Genomic DNA, 19,855 nt, shown 5'->3' with positions numbered 1-19,855 from the left:
GCAAGGTGAGCACAAAGCACCATCATGCCACTGTTAGCACTAAACTTCCTCTCTGAATAGGTCAAACAAATGACATCATGTGCAAAGGACTGGAAAAAAACAAGGTTTCATATAATTATTTTTAAAGACCTGGTTTGCATACATGGTTTGACCCAGTTTAATTAGAAATGTTATTTCCAGCTCAATATTGTTAAACGTGGACATGCTCAGTGGCCTGAATCAGGCTGGTTTGTCATTTCCCTTTCACTGATCCAGCCACACCAGTTATCAAAATGCTCATTTTTTGCATAATTCCATTTCTGTCCACTTTCACAGCAGCTTTAATAGAAGGAGATTACTGATCAGTTCTATGAAAATTTCTGTTTACTTCTGTTACTAGCTCTTTCTTCTTTTTAAAAGAGAACTTGTTTTAGAAAGTCAGCAATTAACTGGAGTAATTTAATATTCATATGTCTCATGATCCAATGAGAGAGAACATGGGTTTCATCACTAACTGGTACAGTAAATGCTGCCCACAGCCAGGGGTGGGTCCAGCTAGTGGTTTTGCCCTCACTGCACTGATATGTGAGAACACGATTTTGTGGCAAAGCATCAACCTCCTACCTGCTGAAGCTTCCTCTTGTTTTCACCAAGGAAAAAAAAAAAAAGAAACTATTTTCTGCCAAACCTCAAGAGAGCTGTTGTTCTGCTTCACCACCAGGTCCAGGCCCACGCCCTGTTAAGAGACTGAGCCCAGCACCCACGGACCCACCTGAGGGACCACAAAACCTCAGCAGCACATCTGCAGAAAGGCACTGCTGCACCAAGTAGCACAGTATGGGTGGGAAAAACAAAAAAAAAATTAAAGTGCAAAGCCCTCTGTGTCACCTCCTGTATTGCAAACACTGCTGGCTAATAAAGGGTCCTTCACAAACATGGATTGTCCTCCTTGGCAGACAGGACAGATGTGGGCTCTCATACCACAGCCAGCTCCTGGAATACACCTAGAGAACTGCACAGTCATCAGCCTGCCCCAGCGTGGGGGAAAATGCACAGGCAGCAGCTTCCCCATTTCTCTTTCTGATCATACTCCCAATTCTATGAGGAGAAATCAAAATGCATCATGCAATCTCTGGGGACTTTTCTCATCACACAGTGGCTTCTGACAGCTCAGACAACAGGGCACTGTACAATGACATTCATGCTACTTGCCTGGCAAAAAAGGAAGCCAGAAAGGAAAGAAAACCCACTGCTGGCATATGCTCACCTAATCTGAAGGTACAACCCTCCAGAAGAACAGGCACCATTTACACACAGAGGATTCAACCAGACAGGCTCCTCATTAAGAACTACAATCTATAGACCACAGTGTCATCTCCAGCCCAAACTCCACTGGCACCTCCAATCCCTGTCCAGCCCTGGCGTGGCTCAGCATTGCCTCCATCCCAGGTGCCTGAAGCCTCCCAGCCACCCCTGACAGAGTTGGGCCAGAAGGATATCTCCACATGATAAAGAACTGCTCTATTTTAATATTAATAACTTTCAAAGAGAGAGGTCTGCCAGAACAATGTAAACAACGCAGGATACAGCAACCACAAAAGCTTAGCCAGCCAGATATTTCATATACTCACCATGACATTCAAAACCCATCTGTGTGACAGACAGGGCAAGTGCCACGCAGGCTCCAACCATCACCCAGCCCTGATAAGGCCATTTCCTTTCATTCCTGGTCAGAGAACTGTGACTTGGGCAGATGGAGGAAGGCAAATGACATTATAAGGTCTGACCAGGAGCTTGCTGGGACTCTCTGAACAGCCTCACGAATGCAGGAGGCGCTTTGCAAACATGGGCAGGAACCTGGGAATTCACACAGTGTCTGCACAGGCTGATTCTCTCACAAGCATGAAAATACTGAAAACTCCATCAAGCAAGCCAGGGATACAGGCCATGCAAAGTCTGCCAACAGGTGGGTACCTAGAAACTAACATAATGTAAAGAAAGGAAGAGGGGAACATAGGAAAAGAGGAGTCCAAAATCCTCTCTGTTCTTTATTCTCCAACTTGTGCTATCGGAGACCTGAGTTTTCAGTCTTTGTTTTGTATCTTCCTCTACTCAAAAGAGTTCTGGCTGATTTTTTCCAAGTGTCCAAAAGAAAGTTAGTGCATCTCTCTATTCCTTCGTCCTTTTTCAGGCACATTTTTGGAGGGCAGGCTACCATACATGGATCCTCTCCCCACACAAGCCCTTTCCCTGCCAGGGAAGCTGCCCCAGTTGGGCACCCAGCAAGCTGCACGTGCACCCCCACCCACCAGCATGTGAGCCAGGAGCTCCAGAGCCTTTGGGAAACGTCAGACCTGCTTAGGCTGATCTGCACATGCACAAAAAGCCCAGTGTGCCCTCAGGGCACCACATCCACTGGCTCAAACCCCTTCCTGAGCCATGCCAGGCTTCGCTGGGTCCATGGGGCACCGCTGCTCCTCGGGTCCCTGTGTGCCTGCCTCCAGAACTTGGCTACCTTCCACTGGGAGGGACAGCAGAGCACAGCCCAGTGCCTCTGGAAACAAACCACCCTTCATCTCAAAGGCATCCCAAAGCAGGAATGGTCTGCTGGCCCCCCGTCATGCACTGCTGCTGCCTGTCCTCTTCTGCAGGGCAAAACACAGGGAAACTGGAAGACCCCACCACAGTAATTTGATTTTCAAAGCACGAGAGATAACACTGGCCCCCAACTCCTAACTTTACCCTCTGATCATAATAAAAGGCAATCAGAAAACTACTAATATGATTTGGCTTCTGGGGGCAGAATGTTTGCAAGAAGCCTGTTATGATAAATATTTCATGTTAGACTGCAAAAAAAAAAAATTTTTCCAGCTCTTTCCTTTTTCCGTATAACAAGACAACATAATGAACAATCTGTGTAAATAATACATTTGAGAACCCATTATCTAAGTCATATACATATTTATTTCATGATGGTTTTGTTGCATATTTTAGTATAATTGTTCACAGGTTTAAAGCCAAGAGTAAAACAGAAGTAGACAAATCTACTGAAACAGAAATAATTAGTAAACTGGTTAGTCTTTTGTTATTTTTAAATACTGGGGAAACACCTTGCCAAATTCAGCATACTAAATAAGAATGATATCTACATTTTACTGAACTTGAGGAAATTTATTTTCAGAAGGCCATCACACATTTCTCTTATGCCCTTTTCCTCTAAATGTTTCAATTTTTAACAATAGAGATACAAGAAAAAAATTGCATTAAAAAGCTCATATCAGATGTAGCAGCCACATAGCCAGAAAACAGAATTTAGTAAATTCCAGTATTCAGTAAACACCAACAAAATGTCAATATTTTGCCAACTAGTCTCGCTTTTGGTTGCAAGCACTCCTCTCAGAATGTAAAATCAGAATAATTCACATTAATATTCACATTTATTTTTGTCATGCGAGATTATTTCAGTATGACTGTACCTTTTTTCCTCGATCTATTTAACATCCTGCTGAATTTAAATGTATGTTCAAATGAAGGCAATTAAATGTAATGTTTTGACATTCATGATGCAAAGTTTGAAAACGAAAGCCAACTCATTTATTGAAATTTTCCCATTCGGGTTTCTCTTGAACCCATTTTGGATTCAAGTGAAACTGTTTTCAAACAGCACGTTGTTCAGGAAGTGGCTGCTAACCAATTTTCACAAATCACCTCCACAAGCACACTGATTCCTCCTAACCACAATCCCAAAACGCGGCACAAAAACAAGGGCTGCCTGCATTTTAACAGCTACACTCGCACAAAGAGCTCCATTTCCAGCAAATTCATGGTTTTTAGCCATGGTGGGAAGCAGAGGCAAGAAGAGAAGCAAGATCTCCTGAGCCACAGCTGCCCACGTCAGCCTCTCTCTTACCTTTATGAAAAAGTGCATTTTTCACACACCGGGAGCTCCTAAAGGCACTGCCCCAGACCACAGCCCAGCTATTACACAGGAGCTAAAAACATTATTTATGCAGGACACTGAAAAGGTCACAGTTTGCTACAAAGTGTATCTTCGGGACTGCTCAGTTGTAAGATCTCAGAAGTTACTAAAATTTAGTATTTTCAAAGGCAGGAAGTAGGGCATGGGGAATAAATGGCCTTTGAGAAGGTGCTTCTAAAGCAAATCTTGAAAACCTTTCAGGAATTCCACAAGGTCAGTAGGTGACAAGGGCAGACTTAAAATACACAAGGACTTTGAAAAATAAAAAGTATACTACAAACAGCTGAAAAATAATTTATTCTTCAATCTTAGGAAACCAACCAATTTGTTGTTCCTTTTATTATGCTTTATTAGGTATTGCCCAGAGGTACCAGAGAAGGACTTTCAAAAAAACATACACGCACTCTTCAGGATATTAAAGCAGACTTGGAAAGTCCAATTCATAAGGAGCTCTAAGAAAGAGTCAGAGACAGAGATAAGGTGACATGTCCTCACCAGGCTCTAAAATCCTGCAGTTCACTGTGAAAAAAAATTAGTTACTAAAGCTAACCTGCCATGGGACTCAGCTCAAACATCTATAAACAACACACCAGATTTTCTGCTGTTTAAAATTAAATAATATTGTGTCATTCATTCATTAACTGTCATAGCTATGTTTTTCTGGGCTGCAAATAGACAATTACGAATTTTCCCCAAGTTCCACAAATTTATCTGTTGTATCCACTGAGAATACTTCTGAGTAGGTCAGGTACTGCAGAACTCAGACCCACGGAGCACTGGTCATGCTGATGTGAATCTGCACCTTGGTGTGAATCGGGATGCTCCTGAGCAGTCAGGATTACTGAAATCAATGTCACTGGTGAGGTGCTTAAAGCACAGCAAAGTGCTTGAGCAGGGAATTAAGAGCCTGAACTACTTCCTACGATGCTCATATTACCGCCAGTGCATTTTTAGCAAGTTCTCTTACCTTCAAAATAGCATGACCCAGTGACAAAATCTGAAGTGTTATGCAACATGAGCTCAAAATGCCAACAGTTTAGGATGAAAATGCACTGTACTCTCCCACATGGACTTTTAGGTCCAAACATGGAGCACCTGAAAACAGGAGGCCTGTCAATACATTTTTTGCAAGGATTTTACTACTCTCTAATGGCACATCTAATTATTGTACATTGCTCTGTTCAGCCAGAGCCTTTATTGTATAGGGCTGAGAGGTTTTTTCACATCCTTACTCTTCTATTTTTGATAAACTAGTTTGGTTCCTAAGAATCTTAATTGAGCTCCTCTGAAATATTCACTAACTAGAACCAGGACTTCACAAATTGCTAATTAATTTCACATGTTTGATCCATTATTTTAAAATCCAGTGCTGAGTATAGTTTGGCAATCCCATGCAAATAGGCAGGGAAGACAAGATTAAAAAGAAACCAAACACAGCACCGAACCCCTAAAAAACCCCAGCACAAAAATGCTCCTGACTCTGACAACTGAATATACACCATAAACTACCAGGTTTATATATATATATACATATATATACATAAATATAGAAGTGGGGGGGGGGGGGTTATATCATCCAAGTTAGTAATTCACACTCTAACAGGCTGGGTTGATAGTAGGTATGTCTTGAACTCAAAACTGAGATTGGAAGAACACATGGTCCCATCTTCTGTTAAAAGCAGGGACTTAGGTTACATTAACCAGGACAGTGACAAACAGCCTTGGATATTTCCAGCAAGGGTGACTCCACAACCACCATGAGAAACCTATTCCAGTGATGACTCATTCTCAAGGCACTGAATTTTTTTCTCACAACCAAATGGAACTTTTCCTGAACAACCCACTTGCCCTGTGCATCCCTGTACTAACCATCACTGAAGCACTTGAAAACTGTGACTAGATTGCCCTCAGTCTTCTCTTCCCAGGGTTGAAAAAATCCAATTCCTTCAGCCTTTCTTTTTTCAACCCACTAAATGTTTTGGTTGCCACTTGTTGAATCCTCTCTGGTTTCTCAACATCTCTCTGGAACTGAGGGAGCAAAGATGGGACACAGCATTCCAGGTGTGGCCTAACAAGACCATGGAAAAGAATCACATCTTGTGATTTGCTTGCTAGGCTCTTGCTGACACAGTCCAAGGCACAGTTTGCCCTCCTTGTATCAAGGGTGCCAACTCCACACCCGTTCTGATGGGGGAGGAAAAGGACAATTGTGGTGTGGAAGCAATAAGAAAGGCGTGGAGACATTTATGGGAGTGTATTTAGGATTTGCAGACAACTGAGAGAAGATGAAGAAACACACACTGGTAGTATGCAGACTTCACGGGTCTCATTAAAAATTGAAGAAGTTAAATACCAAAACCCCAACCCACACCAGTGTGTTACTGGTATTGCAGCCCTACATGCTGCAGTTTTCAAGGCAACCCATTCATAAGCACAACAGCATTTCACATCTCATGACAATGGCAGCAGCACATATTAAGTTCAGACGTACTCCTGGGAGAGATCCCTATGGCCAGGAGCAGCAGACAAGCTCCATTATCTGTTTGCACAAGGATCTGTGCAATGAGCTGCTGACTCCATCCCATGCACTGTTGGCAGTGACTTTATACACTGCTGCCTGCTGTAATTAACGAGTTTTTCATGTGGACGAGATAATCAGCTCTCCTACTGCTGCCATGATGGGTTTTGCCTTTTCTTTTTCCATACCCTTTATGCATTCTCATACTCTTAGCATGCACACTCTTAACTCTTTAAGCCTGGAATCTCAGCACAGTGCTGGTATTCTGCTAGGCCAGGAGACCAAGCATCCCAAAGGCCTCACAGCTGGAGGCTGGAAAGCCCTGTGCTATCCTGAGAAACCAAGGAACACATCCTGCAAACTAGGGTTAGGCTCGTCTAGGGGGGAATACTTTAGAATAGGGACCTGTCACACTATTCATTCAAGCCTCTCATTGGGACATCTTTATTAGATATGCTAATTTGCAAGGTCTATAAAATTGTAAATGTGATCTGCTGTGTGTGTGCATTTCAATGTATTCCACCTTGATGAATTGTTGCATCATACAGATCCTTATTAAACACCAAAGTAAAAACCCTTCATCCCTTAACTGTGTCTGGCTCTTAATGTTAGGACCAAGAAAAAGGCATCACTTCCAAAAACCAAAATAAAGCAAACAGACAAATAAGCACTTTTACCAACTGCTAGTGAAACAGAGGGTAGCACTTTGTCATTTCTATAGAGTACAACTGATTTCCCTCTTTGACTTGTCAAAATCTCAGTGCCTTGAAGACTAAGATTAGCATGAAAACTGTAACTCACCACAAATGACAACAAAACAACCTGAGATTATGTGTCATTTTTAACATCTCTGCAGCACTTTGGAGACTCTGAAATTGCATTTCAGCCCCAAGACACAATCTTTGGAAAGTGGCTTCTTCTGACTCACCCACAGAAAGGATGGTTTCAAAGTTTTCAGCTCATACGCATCTGCCATCTGGATTATACTGAAAATAATAGTAATGTTTCTTACATTTAACCTTCAGGTGCTACCATTACTTAAGGTTTTCAATACAGTCCACAGATTATAACTTAGCATGGTCAGGTGATTCTTTCCACACACTACCCAGTCTCAAAAAACTCCATGTTTCTTCCCTCCACCACTCCCAACTCAATTACATCAGCCAGTTATTCAGTGAAATGGAATATGAAGAACTTAACAGACTTTCAAATTAAGGTAAACTGAAACATTGTATTTATGTTTTGCTGCACTCCTGCCACTCTACGTCAGCAGCAAAGTAACTCACAACTCATGTCAGCAACTGAAGCACGATTCAATGCCAAGAAGCAACTATGTTAAAAAAATCCCAAAAGAAACCAACCAGACCCCCATACACTTCCTTACTCAGACCTGCTTCCTTTTTGCATCCTGAGTCTTACGTGCCTGCAGAGAAATAAAAATATTATCTATGCCGAGTCACTACAGGAAGGCAGGGCTGCTTCCACCCCTGCTAAGCCTCAGCCACAGCACTGCTGCCTCTTCATCAGCTGCATTACTGGGAATCCTCGTCTTCCCTCTTGACTCCCATAGCTCCAAACCAGAAGAAAGTCCTGCATTGCTACACCAGGACTCTTGTGCACTTTTCCACAGAGGGATCAATGCATAAAGAGCCTGCACACACACACACACACACAGGGACTTGCCAAGCAGGGCCTTGTCAGCAGTGGGACCTGGGGGAGAAGCAGCACCAGGCAGATTTATTCCAGTGCCACTACTCTTCTGATGCACCTCCAAGGGTTCAGCAGCACGGCCTTTTCCTTCCTCTGCCTTCCTTCTTGAAATGGGAACCTGGTTCTCTATTTAATCACAACTATTTCCTCTTCTTAAATCACTTTTAGGGAAGGCTTCACAGTGAAAGAGCACTTTTCTAGGCTTGTTGTTATAACTAAAGTAAGCTGTGCATGGTGCACAGAGCACTATGCTGTGGCAATGTCAATTGCTGCATTTTCTCGTTTGGTGGTTCTGCTTTGATACCACGGTGACAAAGCAATGTGACAGGTAATGACAGAAATCAAAGACTTCATTGCCTCCTGCAGAGCAGGGCTAATTGACACCTCTGTCTTGAAGAGCACTGCTGTCTGAGTTTTGAACTTCACCCAATCCAGGCCAAATTTAGCCATAACTGATGCAAATTTCTACCAGACACCTTTTAAATAATTTTTAAAAAGAGAAAATAAGAACAGAGCAGAGGGAAGTTAGTACAAAAGCTGTTTATGTGACCTTTGTGGCAGCAAAGAGACATGAAAACAGGGCAGAAGGAAGGGCCATGGAATTTCACAGGTAGTACATTTTGCATTATACAGAAAAGAGAGAAAGACAACAACAATGGTGGAACAATTGTCCACCTTCTTAAATGGTGCTCACTTCTGCTTTAGGTAGTACAGCTTTATCAAGAACAGCATCCTAAATTAAAGAGGGACCCAAACCTTGTAGACTTGTCCATATGTCCCATTTCCAACAACTTGCACCAGTTCAAATATTCCCGCAGGGTCCTGCAAAAAGCAGAAGAAATAATGTTATTTGGATTAGAGCAACCACTTCATAAAAGAAACTAATTGTACACCATCAAAATGAAATATCCCAGGCAGATCTCCTAATGATCTGTGTTACACACGAAAGGGAAATTGCCAAATCACAGGGTAAGAAATGCATTAGTATTTATGTTTGCAGTCAAGTTTCACAAAACTCTATATACAAAACAACTGGGTGAAGATTGGCAGGATGGTACTGCAGCAGATACAACAAATAAATGAAAGCGTGTGAAAAATACTAGAATTCAACTGCAGCCTCAGCTTACAGCAGAATAAGGAAAAACTCCAGGTTCCTAAGCCTTACCACACTGAGCTAGCCTGGAGGCTGAGCTGCTGTCCTCTGCTGTGAAACACTTGCTATGAGCAATGCAACAAAGAAAAAAACCTAAAGAGCAGAATTGAAAAAATGACAATATAAAGCACCTGAGCCCAGTTACCTTAGTGAAGGGAAATGTACCAAACCAGGCAACCTTAACTTACAGGCAGGCTGAGAACACTCAACTCTCCTGCTCTGCAAACATAACAAAGTGAATTTGTCTGAGGTATTGAACTCTTGGCTTTGAACCCAAACTAGATTGCTGTTAATTTACATAAGAGTTTAATGAGTCAGGTGATCAGTCTACCATTCCACATGAACCAACTTCTATCTTGTGCTGTAGCACCAGTTGCTCCAACACCAACCCCTGCACAGAGGTTCTCCTGCAGCATGCTGCAGCCCCTCGGGTACAGGCAGCCCATCTTGTTGCAAGGCATGGGCAATGCTCTCTCCTGAACAAATGAGTGCATTAAAAAATCTGGTGCTTCAGTTAAAACTCCCTTGAGCGATTTATTTAAAACCATTAAGAGCTCAAGAGATCAGTTTCTTGGTTTCTGGCTAAGCCATTTATCATTCAGCTGATTTCTTGCCATGGTATCACCGAGAGTGATATATTTTATATAAATTATTATTAACTCCATGTGTCAGTTTTACCACATCTGTTTCAGCAATCTATCATGTCAGTTAAGGCCTATTGGTACTGCTGAGGGATCTGATACAGAAAAACATTATCTCAGAAGTTCAATTTCTATGCCCCTGGTTGCAAAACATCCTTTTTTTTTTAGAGGTATCAAGCTACTCTCCACTCCACTTATATGTTAGTCTTTTAATATAAGTAATTCTTCCTTCATATCTGATATGGAAATGTTTACCTTGGCAAAATCCCAGTGGAAACACACAGGCTTTTTTTTCTGAGCAGATTCTACCTTTATTGGCACAACTGTCATGATAAATGCCAAGAGCTTTCAGAGCAACACAGCCCAGACTTCCATAACTGAAAGTACTAATGAGTTAATTTGATTTTAAGTTAAATGAATTTTAATCATAAACTTCCTAGACTGTCAATCTTACAGGACTTTTTCTCTTTTTTAAAAAAAAGCAATGCATGAATCAGATCAAGATTACTTATTTCTGACACATGCAGGTCAGTCTGTGTCATTCTTTCTCTGTCTCTTATTTCAATACAAGCCAGTAAGCCTTCTAGACTTAAACCCCAATTCCAAAAGCCCTCACTAAAAAGGAAATCAATGGGAACACTCACATATGGATTTAAGCACAGGAATAAGAATGCCTACAAGACTGGATCTCACTAAAGTTTTCTTTGCTTTCTTCTCATTTCCTCATTTTATGTTTTGACTAGTCTGGGTATAAACAAATGCTTTACTTCAGTGGGGCTGAAGTCAGCAAATAAACCATTGCTACTGCTAAAGCAGCTGGTGGGTGGTACAAAACCTCTGCTTCACGTGCAACCTCTGCACAGAACTGTGCTGTGGGCAGCTCATGGTCCAGGCAGGGAACTCTTGAAGGAACTCTCCCAGTAAAGGGCTTCCATGCATAAAATCTACTGCACTCCATGGGAAGCACGAGCAGCACCCTAAGTCACCACCTCTCCTGCAGAAAGCAGCATTGCTGAATCAAGAAGTGCCCACAGTGCACAGAAACCCAGGGGAACCTAAACTGCATTTTCAACTTGGACTTTCCAACTGCTTCTCTCACTTAAATGTGTGCTGTCTTCACTCTTCTTCTCTAAGCTTATTTATTATGCAAATATAGTAATTTAAGTGCCTCAAAATTAGCTTCTCTTTCCTTTTCGATAAATAATAAACTTAATTCTGATTCAGCATCCTAATAGTTTGCTTCTGAAGGCTTCTGAAGCTCCAGGAAAGACCCTAACAATTATCTACATAAACATTAGCATTAAAGTTAATACAGTGCAAATCCTATCCTGCCCTTGCTAGCAAATTGAGCATTAGCACCTCAAGCCTCCACAGGCCTGAGTGCAGCCAAATACTTGGCCATCTCTCTTCTTTTAATCAGGACACCACAGTGAACCAAGCCTTGTTAAGAGTCATAAAGGATATTAATCTGGGCTCTGGTCCTTGGATTGCCTTTGTTTGCTTGGATATCAGCACTGCCTTGTTTGCTGGCATTGTTCACAATGGGCCACCTTCCTCATTGTCCTGGAGTCACACATCATCCCTGATGTAGTGCTTCCTCCCAGCTACCACTTAAGCCCACGGTCCAGCTAACCCTTCACCAGCCAGCACCTGCCCAGTTGCTAGATTCCCTCTGAAAGATGCCAAAATACTGGCCTGAACATTCATCACTCTAAGGCTAATTACCATCATACATTGTACCATATGGTGACCACCTTGATTTCCCTCCAGTCACCTGCGGCGCACTCAGAAAGCAAGAGCAAGACTGCTGGCCCAGAGGCACCCAGGCCACATCCATCTCCTCTGCAAGGCAAAATGAAAAGCAGCACACACAGCACGAGTGTGACCAAAATGCACTTTTCACATCCCTGCAGCTAAAGAAGATCCAGGTGTCTGAAGCACAAGGGCCCCTGGACCTCGGCACCTAATGCAGACTTCAAGGGCTTTTTAGCCTCTGACTGCCCTGGTGATCCCAGCAGTGTTAGGAAACCACAGGCCCCTTTCTTTCCAGGGAAAGGGGAGAGCCCTGGTGAACACCCATTTGGAGGGGAGCAGGGCAATCTCAGTTTGAAAATGACCCCACTCACAACTGTGGGAGGCTGGAGCACAGCACCAGGCAGCTCCCACCGGCCCCAGGAACACCTCAGACAGAGCAAAGGTAAGGCACCTGTCTTTAAACAATTTCCACAGCTCAGCCTCACCTGCCTCCCATTTCCTACTTAGCACAAACCCCAAACTAATGCTGCTGATGTGCTCCAAGGGGTTCCTCCCAAAACGAGACATTTATCCCTCCCCCTGTCAAGACTGACACTCACAGTGCTCTCAGTGTTTGGAGGCTGTGAATCAGATGGTTCTGTCACAAAGCCTGCTGTCTGTTTTGCAAAATGACTCCTTTTCAGACTCACGCTATTTCCTTATTTATTTAAGGAGATGAGATTCATCTGCTAAAGCTCTAAAGAACTTCCATTATTTTGCCTTACACCTCATAGCAGAGACAGATTAAACTTCTGCTTGCTTAGCCTTTTGCCACCCTTCCTAACTTTACTGTCCCTGCTGCTTTTCCTCTTTCTGCCTCCAGTCTGAACACCCTCCTCTCCATGTGAATATCGCAAAGGCTTCTCCCAGCCCTCTTTCTTTTTTCCCTGATATTTTTAGAAAGTGGCTTGCTTTGGTTTCACTGTCTGGGGATGGCTGCTTTTTGCCACAATTGAACTCTTCCCTCCTCTTCTGTCGAGAGCGCTCCACAAAAGACCTGCCTGGGTTGGACGGGCTGCTCAGTGGTCAACTCCTATGTAAAAAGGGCAAGTGGAACTCGGGGGCATCACACACAGCCCTGTCACCGCTTTGTGGATGTGAAACACTGACAGCACAGCGTTTAATGAGGCCAAAGTTCGGCTTACATTAAAAACATAAGAGGAGAATAATAAAAACTCACAGTAAATTAGGTAAATGCTGACTTTTTTAGCTTGGGGGAAGGAGGGGGGCATAAAAGATCCCAAACTTCAATAACAACAAAAAGGCCACAAAACCCAAACCGCCACGCATACATATTCTTCCAGAAGATCCTAGTTTCCCATTTGTTTTCTCTTCAGAGCATTCACAACGTCTTCAGGGATGTCGGTAGGAATTATTTGTTATCCTGGCAGGCGATGGAGCCTCCGCGGTGCAGCGCTCCCAGCCGGGCAGCGCAGCGCTCCGCGGGACCCCCGCTCCAGCCAAGGGAGCGCGACCTCTGGAGCCCGCGGGCTGCGGCACCGGGAGAGCCCCGAGGCTGCACCCCGAGCAGCCCGAGCCCCCTCGGGCATCTGCGCTGCCTGTGCGGGCACCGGGCAGCATCGCCCCGCCGTCCCCGCCACCGCCTCGGACGTGCCACGGTCCCCGCACGGCCGCCCCGCAGCGCCCGCGCTTCTCGCCGAGCGCGGCGGAGCGGAACCCGCTCCGGGGAGCGGATCGCGCGGGGTGAAGCCTCGCACCCGCCGCGGAGGCGACGAGCCCGGGGTAGGGGTTCCCCCCGCCGCAGCCCCCGGCCGTCCTTACCCGCAGCGCCGCCAGGTCGATGCCGTCCAGGCTGCGGGCCATGGCTCCGCCGCCCCGAGCTAACGGTGCCGCGGGCGGCCCGCGCCGGCCCGGCCGTGCCCCGGCGGGCGCAGCGAGCCGGGCATGCCCGGCCGGCCCCAACGCCCTCCCCGGCCCGGGCGGCCGCCGCCGGCAACTTTAGCGGAGGGAGCAGCTCGGGAAAAAGTTTGCGAGGAAGTGACGTGCGGAGCCGGCGGGGGTCGGGGCCACCTGCCGCCCGCGGGGCGGGGGCGGCCGCGCTCTGCCCCCCACGCGCGCTCCCCGTGGGGCGGGGATGGGGGATCGCCTCTGCGATGTGGGATATGGGAGTTTCCCTGCACGCACCGCCCCACGCGGGGCCGGGAAGGGCCGGGCCGAGAGCGGGGTCCCCTCCGGCGCCGCAACCCCGCGCTCCCGGCGCTGCGCTCCCGCACGGCGCACGGGGCGATGCAGCAGCCGCTAACCAAACCCCTGAAACCCCCCAAAACTGCAGTGACAGCGTGCAAAGAAGAGGATTTTATACACGCACAGCTGAGACGCTGCCAGCCCCTTCCCCTCGGGTGACGGGCGCTGCGAACACGAGCCCAGGGGGTGACGGCAGCGGTGCTGCCAGCGATGGTCCCAGGGATGCTCCCGGGGACGCGCCCCGGCTGGGCTCAGCCCCGCGGCCCCACGCGAACGGGGGCACGGAGCTGGCAGCAGCCGCTCCGCCAGCCCGGCCCGCAGGCACATCCACCGCGGCTCCGCAGCCTCGCTGCCCCTCAGAGCCGCCTTGCCCCGGTAATTGGGACCGCAGGAGGAACACGCAGTTGTGTGGCAGGCTGGAAGGACTTGTGCGTATTCTTGGGCTTCGTATTTAGAGGCAGATATCGGTGGAAATGCCACATTTCTGAGACAAAGTCCTTAAACGTTCTCAAGGGATGTTCAGGGCGCTGTCCCCTTGCAGAGAGCAAGCAAAGGGGCTGAAATTCCCAATCAGTACTTCCACAGTTGCAGACATAAAATCAAGACAAAGTGGTTGAAGTGTCTTTGGTGCCTATTAGCGCACCAGGAGGGCTGCAATGCCAGCAGCGAGGGGCAGTGTTGTAATAGAGGCGTTTGGCAATTTCCTTGAAAGAAGTGCTGATGTATCACTCAGCTTCAAAGTATTCTTGTACAACAGCCCGCGTTGGGTACATTATCGCTAATGTGACCCTGAATTTGTGCTCTCTGCCTGCCTTCGGGCCAGCATGTGGAGGCACTGCTAAAGAGTTGAGGCCAATCACTGCATTAAAGTGTAAATTTGTTGAAGAACTGAGCATGCAATGCAGCAGAAATCCACACACAGCAACAGCCCAGCCCCCTGCTGTCCCCTGGGCAGCATTTAGAAAATTCTGGCCCTCATGTCACCTTTGTCAAAGCTAAGCCAGAGCTTTGCTCCCCATTTGAGCCTTCCTGCCTTACATAAATACATCATTAGCCTTTTTGCTTGTGTTATTTCTCACAATCCCTATTTATCTCTTCTCTCTAACCTTCAGGCTGTCCTTTGTCTCCTGCCACTTTCCACTTCCTTCCTGCGTCCCAGTGAGAACGGGTGTGAAACTCCGGACTGCTGTCTACCCAACGCCCTCTCTCCCTCTCCATCTCTTAGATCATTTGCTGAAATTAATCCTGCCTGCCTTGTTCAGCTCTCCAACTTGAGAATTAATTTCCACTTGACAGAAATCTCTACCCAAAAATGAGAAGTATTAAAGTGTTTAGAAGTATAACATGGCTTATAGTATTTTTGCAGGCAGGTCTCACTATCCCTGCTTTGTGCTTTCACCACCACATTTCATTGCCTCCCCCTGCACCCTGCTGGGAGTTTCTGTGGGTCCAGTCCCACTCACACCCCTGCAGGCAGGGCTCTGAGCAATTCTTCCCTTGCTGCTGAGGAAGGCAGAGCATCATTTCCCCATCAAGGCCTTGCAGATCTAACAGAAGCCACAGCTGCTTTTGTCACCGATATTCACAGCAGATCTGTTGAGGCTACAAATGCCACCAGGACAAGGGTACTTTACAGTAGAACCAGATTTACAAGGCTTGATTTCTTCACCAGCTTGCTGACTGGTTCTACAGACACAGAAATGTGCTCCAGGTGTCCCCCACGGCCTCGTGCCCTTACCAAACAGGGTGCTTGTGCTGCTGCTGACCTGTGAGCAGCCTCTCCCACCTTGCTCTTCTGCATGAGGCTGTGTGGCAGAGTAACTCCCAGGAATCAGAAATTCCATGCATTAGTGTAATTGTTAATAAACCCACATTCACCTTACCAATCATAAAAAAATGAACAGGTTCCCTTAATAATAAATTCAATTTTAAAAATACCAAACAACCAAAGCAAACCATAACAAACACAAGAGACAATTAAATGCTATCTGTGCAGCTTTCCTCTCCAAGAGCCATATTCAAAACCCTGAAGCCAAATTCGGCAACCAGAGACACGAACATAAAATCCTTTCAAATGTCTATGTACATGCAAAGGATGTTTTGTATTAAAAGGGAAGTGCAAGAATGAAGGGGAAAGAACTTCCTTTGTTTCAGCAAAGGAAATGCCATTGTACCCCAGAAGTACTGGGCTAATTCTGAGCTCTCCTGTCATCATCCTAACACAGATTTGGGTCCATAATAATCCTACCAAGAGTAATTACCCCTGCCAGATGTGACAGTCAGTAAAGGAAGAGAGTGTTTAAAGCTGAGGCTCAAATTGACATGCTGGCTTGTTTCCTCTAGCTTTGTTTACATTGGTCTTAGCTACAGGTGTGAAGCTGGCAGAGAAATAAACAAGATAACTCATAACAAGATTTCTGGTCTACAGGAAATAAACAGCTTCTTAAACTGTGGGCTTAACCTGAAAAGGACAAACTGACTCTTTTCAGGATTTCTCTATTCTCTGAACTGTAAATTCAGAAAAATTCTCATTCAGAAAAACTCCAACACACATGAAGATTTTATTGAAATAATCACCCAGATGGTGCTCAGGCAACGGACATCCCTGCCACTGCCATTGCTGTGGGAAGAGCCAGGCTCAGCAGCTCATGCCACATCTGTGACTCCAGAGCCAACCCTCTGCATATATTTCCCAGCATTTTCAGGATACAAATCCAACATGAAGCTCAGAAACCCCAAAGCTCAAGTTAGGCTCCCTGCTATAGAGGTAGGAGACAAATCCCTCCTCAAGCTTCTGGATTCCCCTGCTCCCAGCTTCCTGGTGGAGAGCCAGTCCTTTCCCAGGACTCCTGTCTGCAGCAGCTCCCCAGCACAAGCAGCAATGTCAGACAGGATCTCCATGAACACCAGCTTTCCTTGGCACAGGAACACTCCCTGGTAGATTTTGTTTTGCTGGAAGTTTTCCTACATTCCGTATGGAACCTGCATTATGCCCATGCCTGAGGCACCTGATCAGATTGATGCTGATGCTCCAACATCAGCACTTATTTCCCAGAATAAAAATACTTCACGAAATTCTCCAGTACTTTTGGTTTTTATATGAACTAGAGATTTTAGACATCTCCTTAGTGCTTCCTTAGGGGACAACCCTTGGCTGGCTAAGGCTACACATTAAAAGTCTTCACAGGCTTGTGTACAGCCTGGATATGTCTGGGTGCTAGCTTGGTAGCAGTAACACCATGCCAGGAGTACTATTTCATGGCCACAGAAAAGCAGAGAACACTTTTATCAGGTCACACCTTGGAGAATACCAGGATAACTTAGTGCAGCTGCTGCAAAATGTTTGTGGACTGCGAAGGGAAGATTTAAGTTTCAGGCCGTGGACATCCACTTACTTTCCAATTTTGTTAAAAGATGCAAAAAAAAAAAAAAAAAAAAGAACTACAAAAACAATCCACTTCATATCTTCAGCATTCCTGGGACCCATCCCTACAGTGCTTGGAAATCACAGTAAAGTGTCGTTGTTTTCAATGCATTGTTGGATTGTGCTCTGAATATTTCTCATGCTTTCTCCTATTTGAACTAAAGAAAATTCCCACTTCATTCCAAACACAGTAAGGCTGGGCCAGAAAGTCATATTTAAACCTGAATCTGTCTTCAGATTTCCACTTTGCAGAGACTGCTGCATTAGGATCAAGAGACAGGGTTGCTATCCTGAGTAAACTGGAAATACCAGAAATCCAGACAAACAAACCAAAACAGTAATTTCCCGTACAGTACTCAGAAGCACATACAGTAGTTTTCAGCTCTTTAAAAATTAAATAACTTTTTTCTGTTCCTGGCAAACATGCTAGTTCAGTTTCACAGGATATCCAAAATGAGACCAAGCAGCTTCCTTCCCAAAGGATTCCTGAGCGGACAGACAAGCTGGAAAAAGTGCCTCTGACTACTGTAATCCCAGCCAGGATGTCCGCCTCATTTCCCAAGGCTAAAATTTAATGTATAGGTCTCCCACAAAACATGCATTACTCCAAATGCTGCTCACTGGGACTTTTGCAGGAGTTTATTTTCTTTCCAGTGGTACCCAGAGAAGCCAGCCCGTGCCAGGCTGTCCCCACGCACAGCACGGGGAGCACGAGGAGCCCTCTGCCTGCAGCACCAATAACCCTGACCCAGCACTGCACAGCATTGTTCCAGCTCAGCCCTTCGGAGTTTCCTAAGGAAATAAATGCTGCCACTGGAGGTTTCCAGTCTCCCATCAGCCCAGCATACAGCCCTGCTCTCCCTGAAACAGCCACACCAGCCCTTCCAGGGAGAGGAGTCGTATCCTCTGTAAGGATGGTGTTTTGCACTCCCGTCTTTGGACTCTGTTCCAGCACCAGTTGAATCCTCAGCAGTGATTTTGTGCCATAACACATGAACTACAGAGTTAACTGCTTCCCGGTGTCAAAGCTGTTTCTATTATTTTGTCTCTCCATGAGAATTTTTCCTACTCTGATTTTCTTTTCTTTCCTCTGTCGCTGAGTATTTCACTGTGGCTCTGCCTTACATCAAAATACCAAGTCAGTATCTGCCTGCTACAATGATACCAGTGCACAAAGGCTCGCTGGCAATTTTGCAAAATCAAGATAATTTATTGAAATAAATTGAACTCTCATATTTTGTATAACTATTGTATCTTGCTGTTGTGCAGCCATCTGCCTTGTTAGAGGTTTTCCCCTTCCCTCCCATCTTCTGCAAATTTATTTCTTCATTCAAAATAAGAACACTTTGAAACACTTTGCGAGGAACAGTAGCTATATGTTACTAGGTCATCAGATCCCAACGGAGTTTATGAATACCATAATGAATTTCAGCCCAACATCTGTCTGCTCTCTGAAACAGATGCAATTATGGAAAAAAATAGCTGCTGCCTCTTCACAGGCAGATCTCTCAGTAAAAAAAAAAACAACCAAACAAAATTAAAAAAAAAAAACAAAAAAACAAACCAAACCAAACCAAACCAAACAAAAAAAAAAAAAAAAAAAAAAAAAAAACATAAAAAAAAAAAACCACAACAAAAAAAAACCCAAAACAAAAAGAAAACTGACAATGCACAGTTTAATCAATACCACATTAAAGTTATCAGTCAAAATATCACATGGCAGATGGTCTTCTTCTGAAAGCAAGACAAGTTGTGGTAATTCTGGCAGAGAAGCACGGGGGTTTTGACTTTAGAAAATCCTGCAGGCATGGCTTTGCCAACCAAATACTAACTCTGGATGACTCAGACCATGGTTCCCTTTTATCCAAACCACTGAAGTTGGTGGTTAGCTAAAAAGGAACTGGTATCTGAATCACCCTTAGTTGGGAGGAATTGTCAGATTAAAGTCTTGGGTATGGGGTTTTGGGGGCAGGGAGTTGGTTTGGTTTCTGTTCCCTTCTTTCCCAAAGGAAAGAAAACAAAGATCAACAAGTTTAAATGTGGGGACACCTTTCTTACTCAAAAAATTATTTTAAAAAATTAACTTTATTCTGTATTTTAACCATCTCAATGTCGTGTGTCAATTTGGGCACATTCTCAGTAAATTAAACAGATTTTTTCAGTCTGTTGCAAGCCTAACCTGTGCCTCACAAAATTACACAATTTTAACCTTGCCTTAGCTACAAAAAAAGCCCAGCTCATTGCTCAAGTCCCTCTTACACATCTGCATTTCCCAGGCCCTCTGCTTCTCCTTTTCTTAGAGGAGGAAAAAAAAAGCAAAAGAGGAACTGTAATTTATAAACCTCTATCCAGCCCTCTGGAACAAAACCTGCCCTCTGTGACCTATTAAACATCTTTGGGGAAGTCTCCTCTATTCTTGCTCCAACTTCCATTTAGTTCCAAGCTGCTTTTC

The 19,855-nt window shown here is 45.0% G+C and overlaps 1 protein-coding gene across 2 annotated transcripts in view; it reads right to left on the bottom strand.

Moving 5' to 3' along the window:
- NRK (Nik related kinase) overlaps nt 1-13,624 on the bottom strand; it is an 87,309-nt gene extending 73,685 nt beyond the window's left edge. For both annotated transcript variants that reach the window (XM_053989975.1, XM_053989977.1), the window contains exons 1-2: nt 13,557-13,624; nt 8,943-9,008 (exon numbers count right to left, since the gene is read on the bottom strand). In XM_053989975.1, the coding sequence (XP_053845950.1) occupies nt 8,943-9,008; nt 13,557-13,598 (108 nt within the window). In that variant the 5' untranslated portion in view covers nt 13,599-13,624. The remainder of the gene's footprint in view (nt 1-8,942; nt 9,009-13,556) is intronic.
- Nucleotides 13,625-19,855: the final 6,231 nt, after the last annotated feature.

This window comes from Vidua macroura, chromosome 14 (assembly GCF_024509145.1).
Source record: "Vidua macroura isolate BioBank_ID:100142 chromosome 14, ASM2450914v1, whole genome shotgun sequence".
Lineage (NCBI taxonomy): Eukaryota > Metazoa > Chordata > Aves > Passeriformes > Viduidae > Vidua > Vidua macroura.
This window is presented reverse-complemented; position numbering and strand designations above follow the sequence as displayed.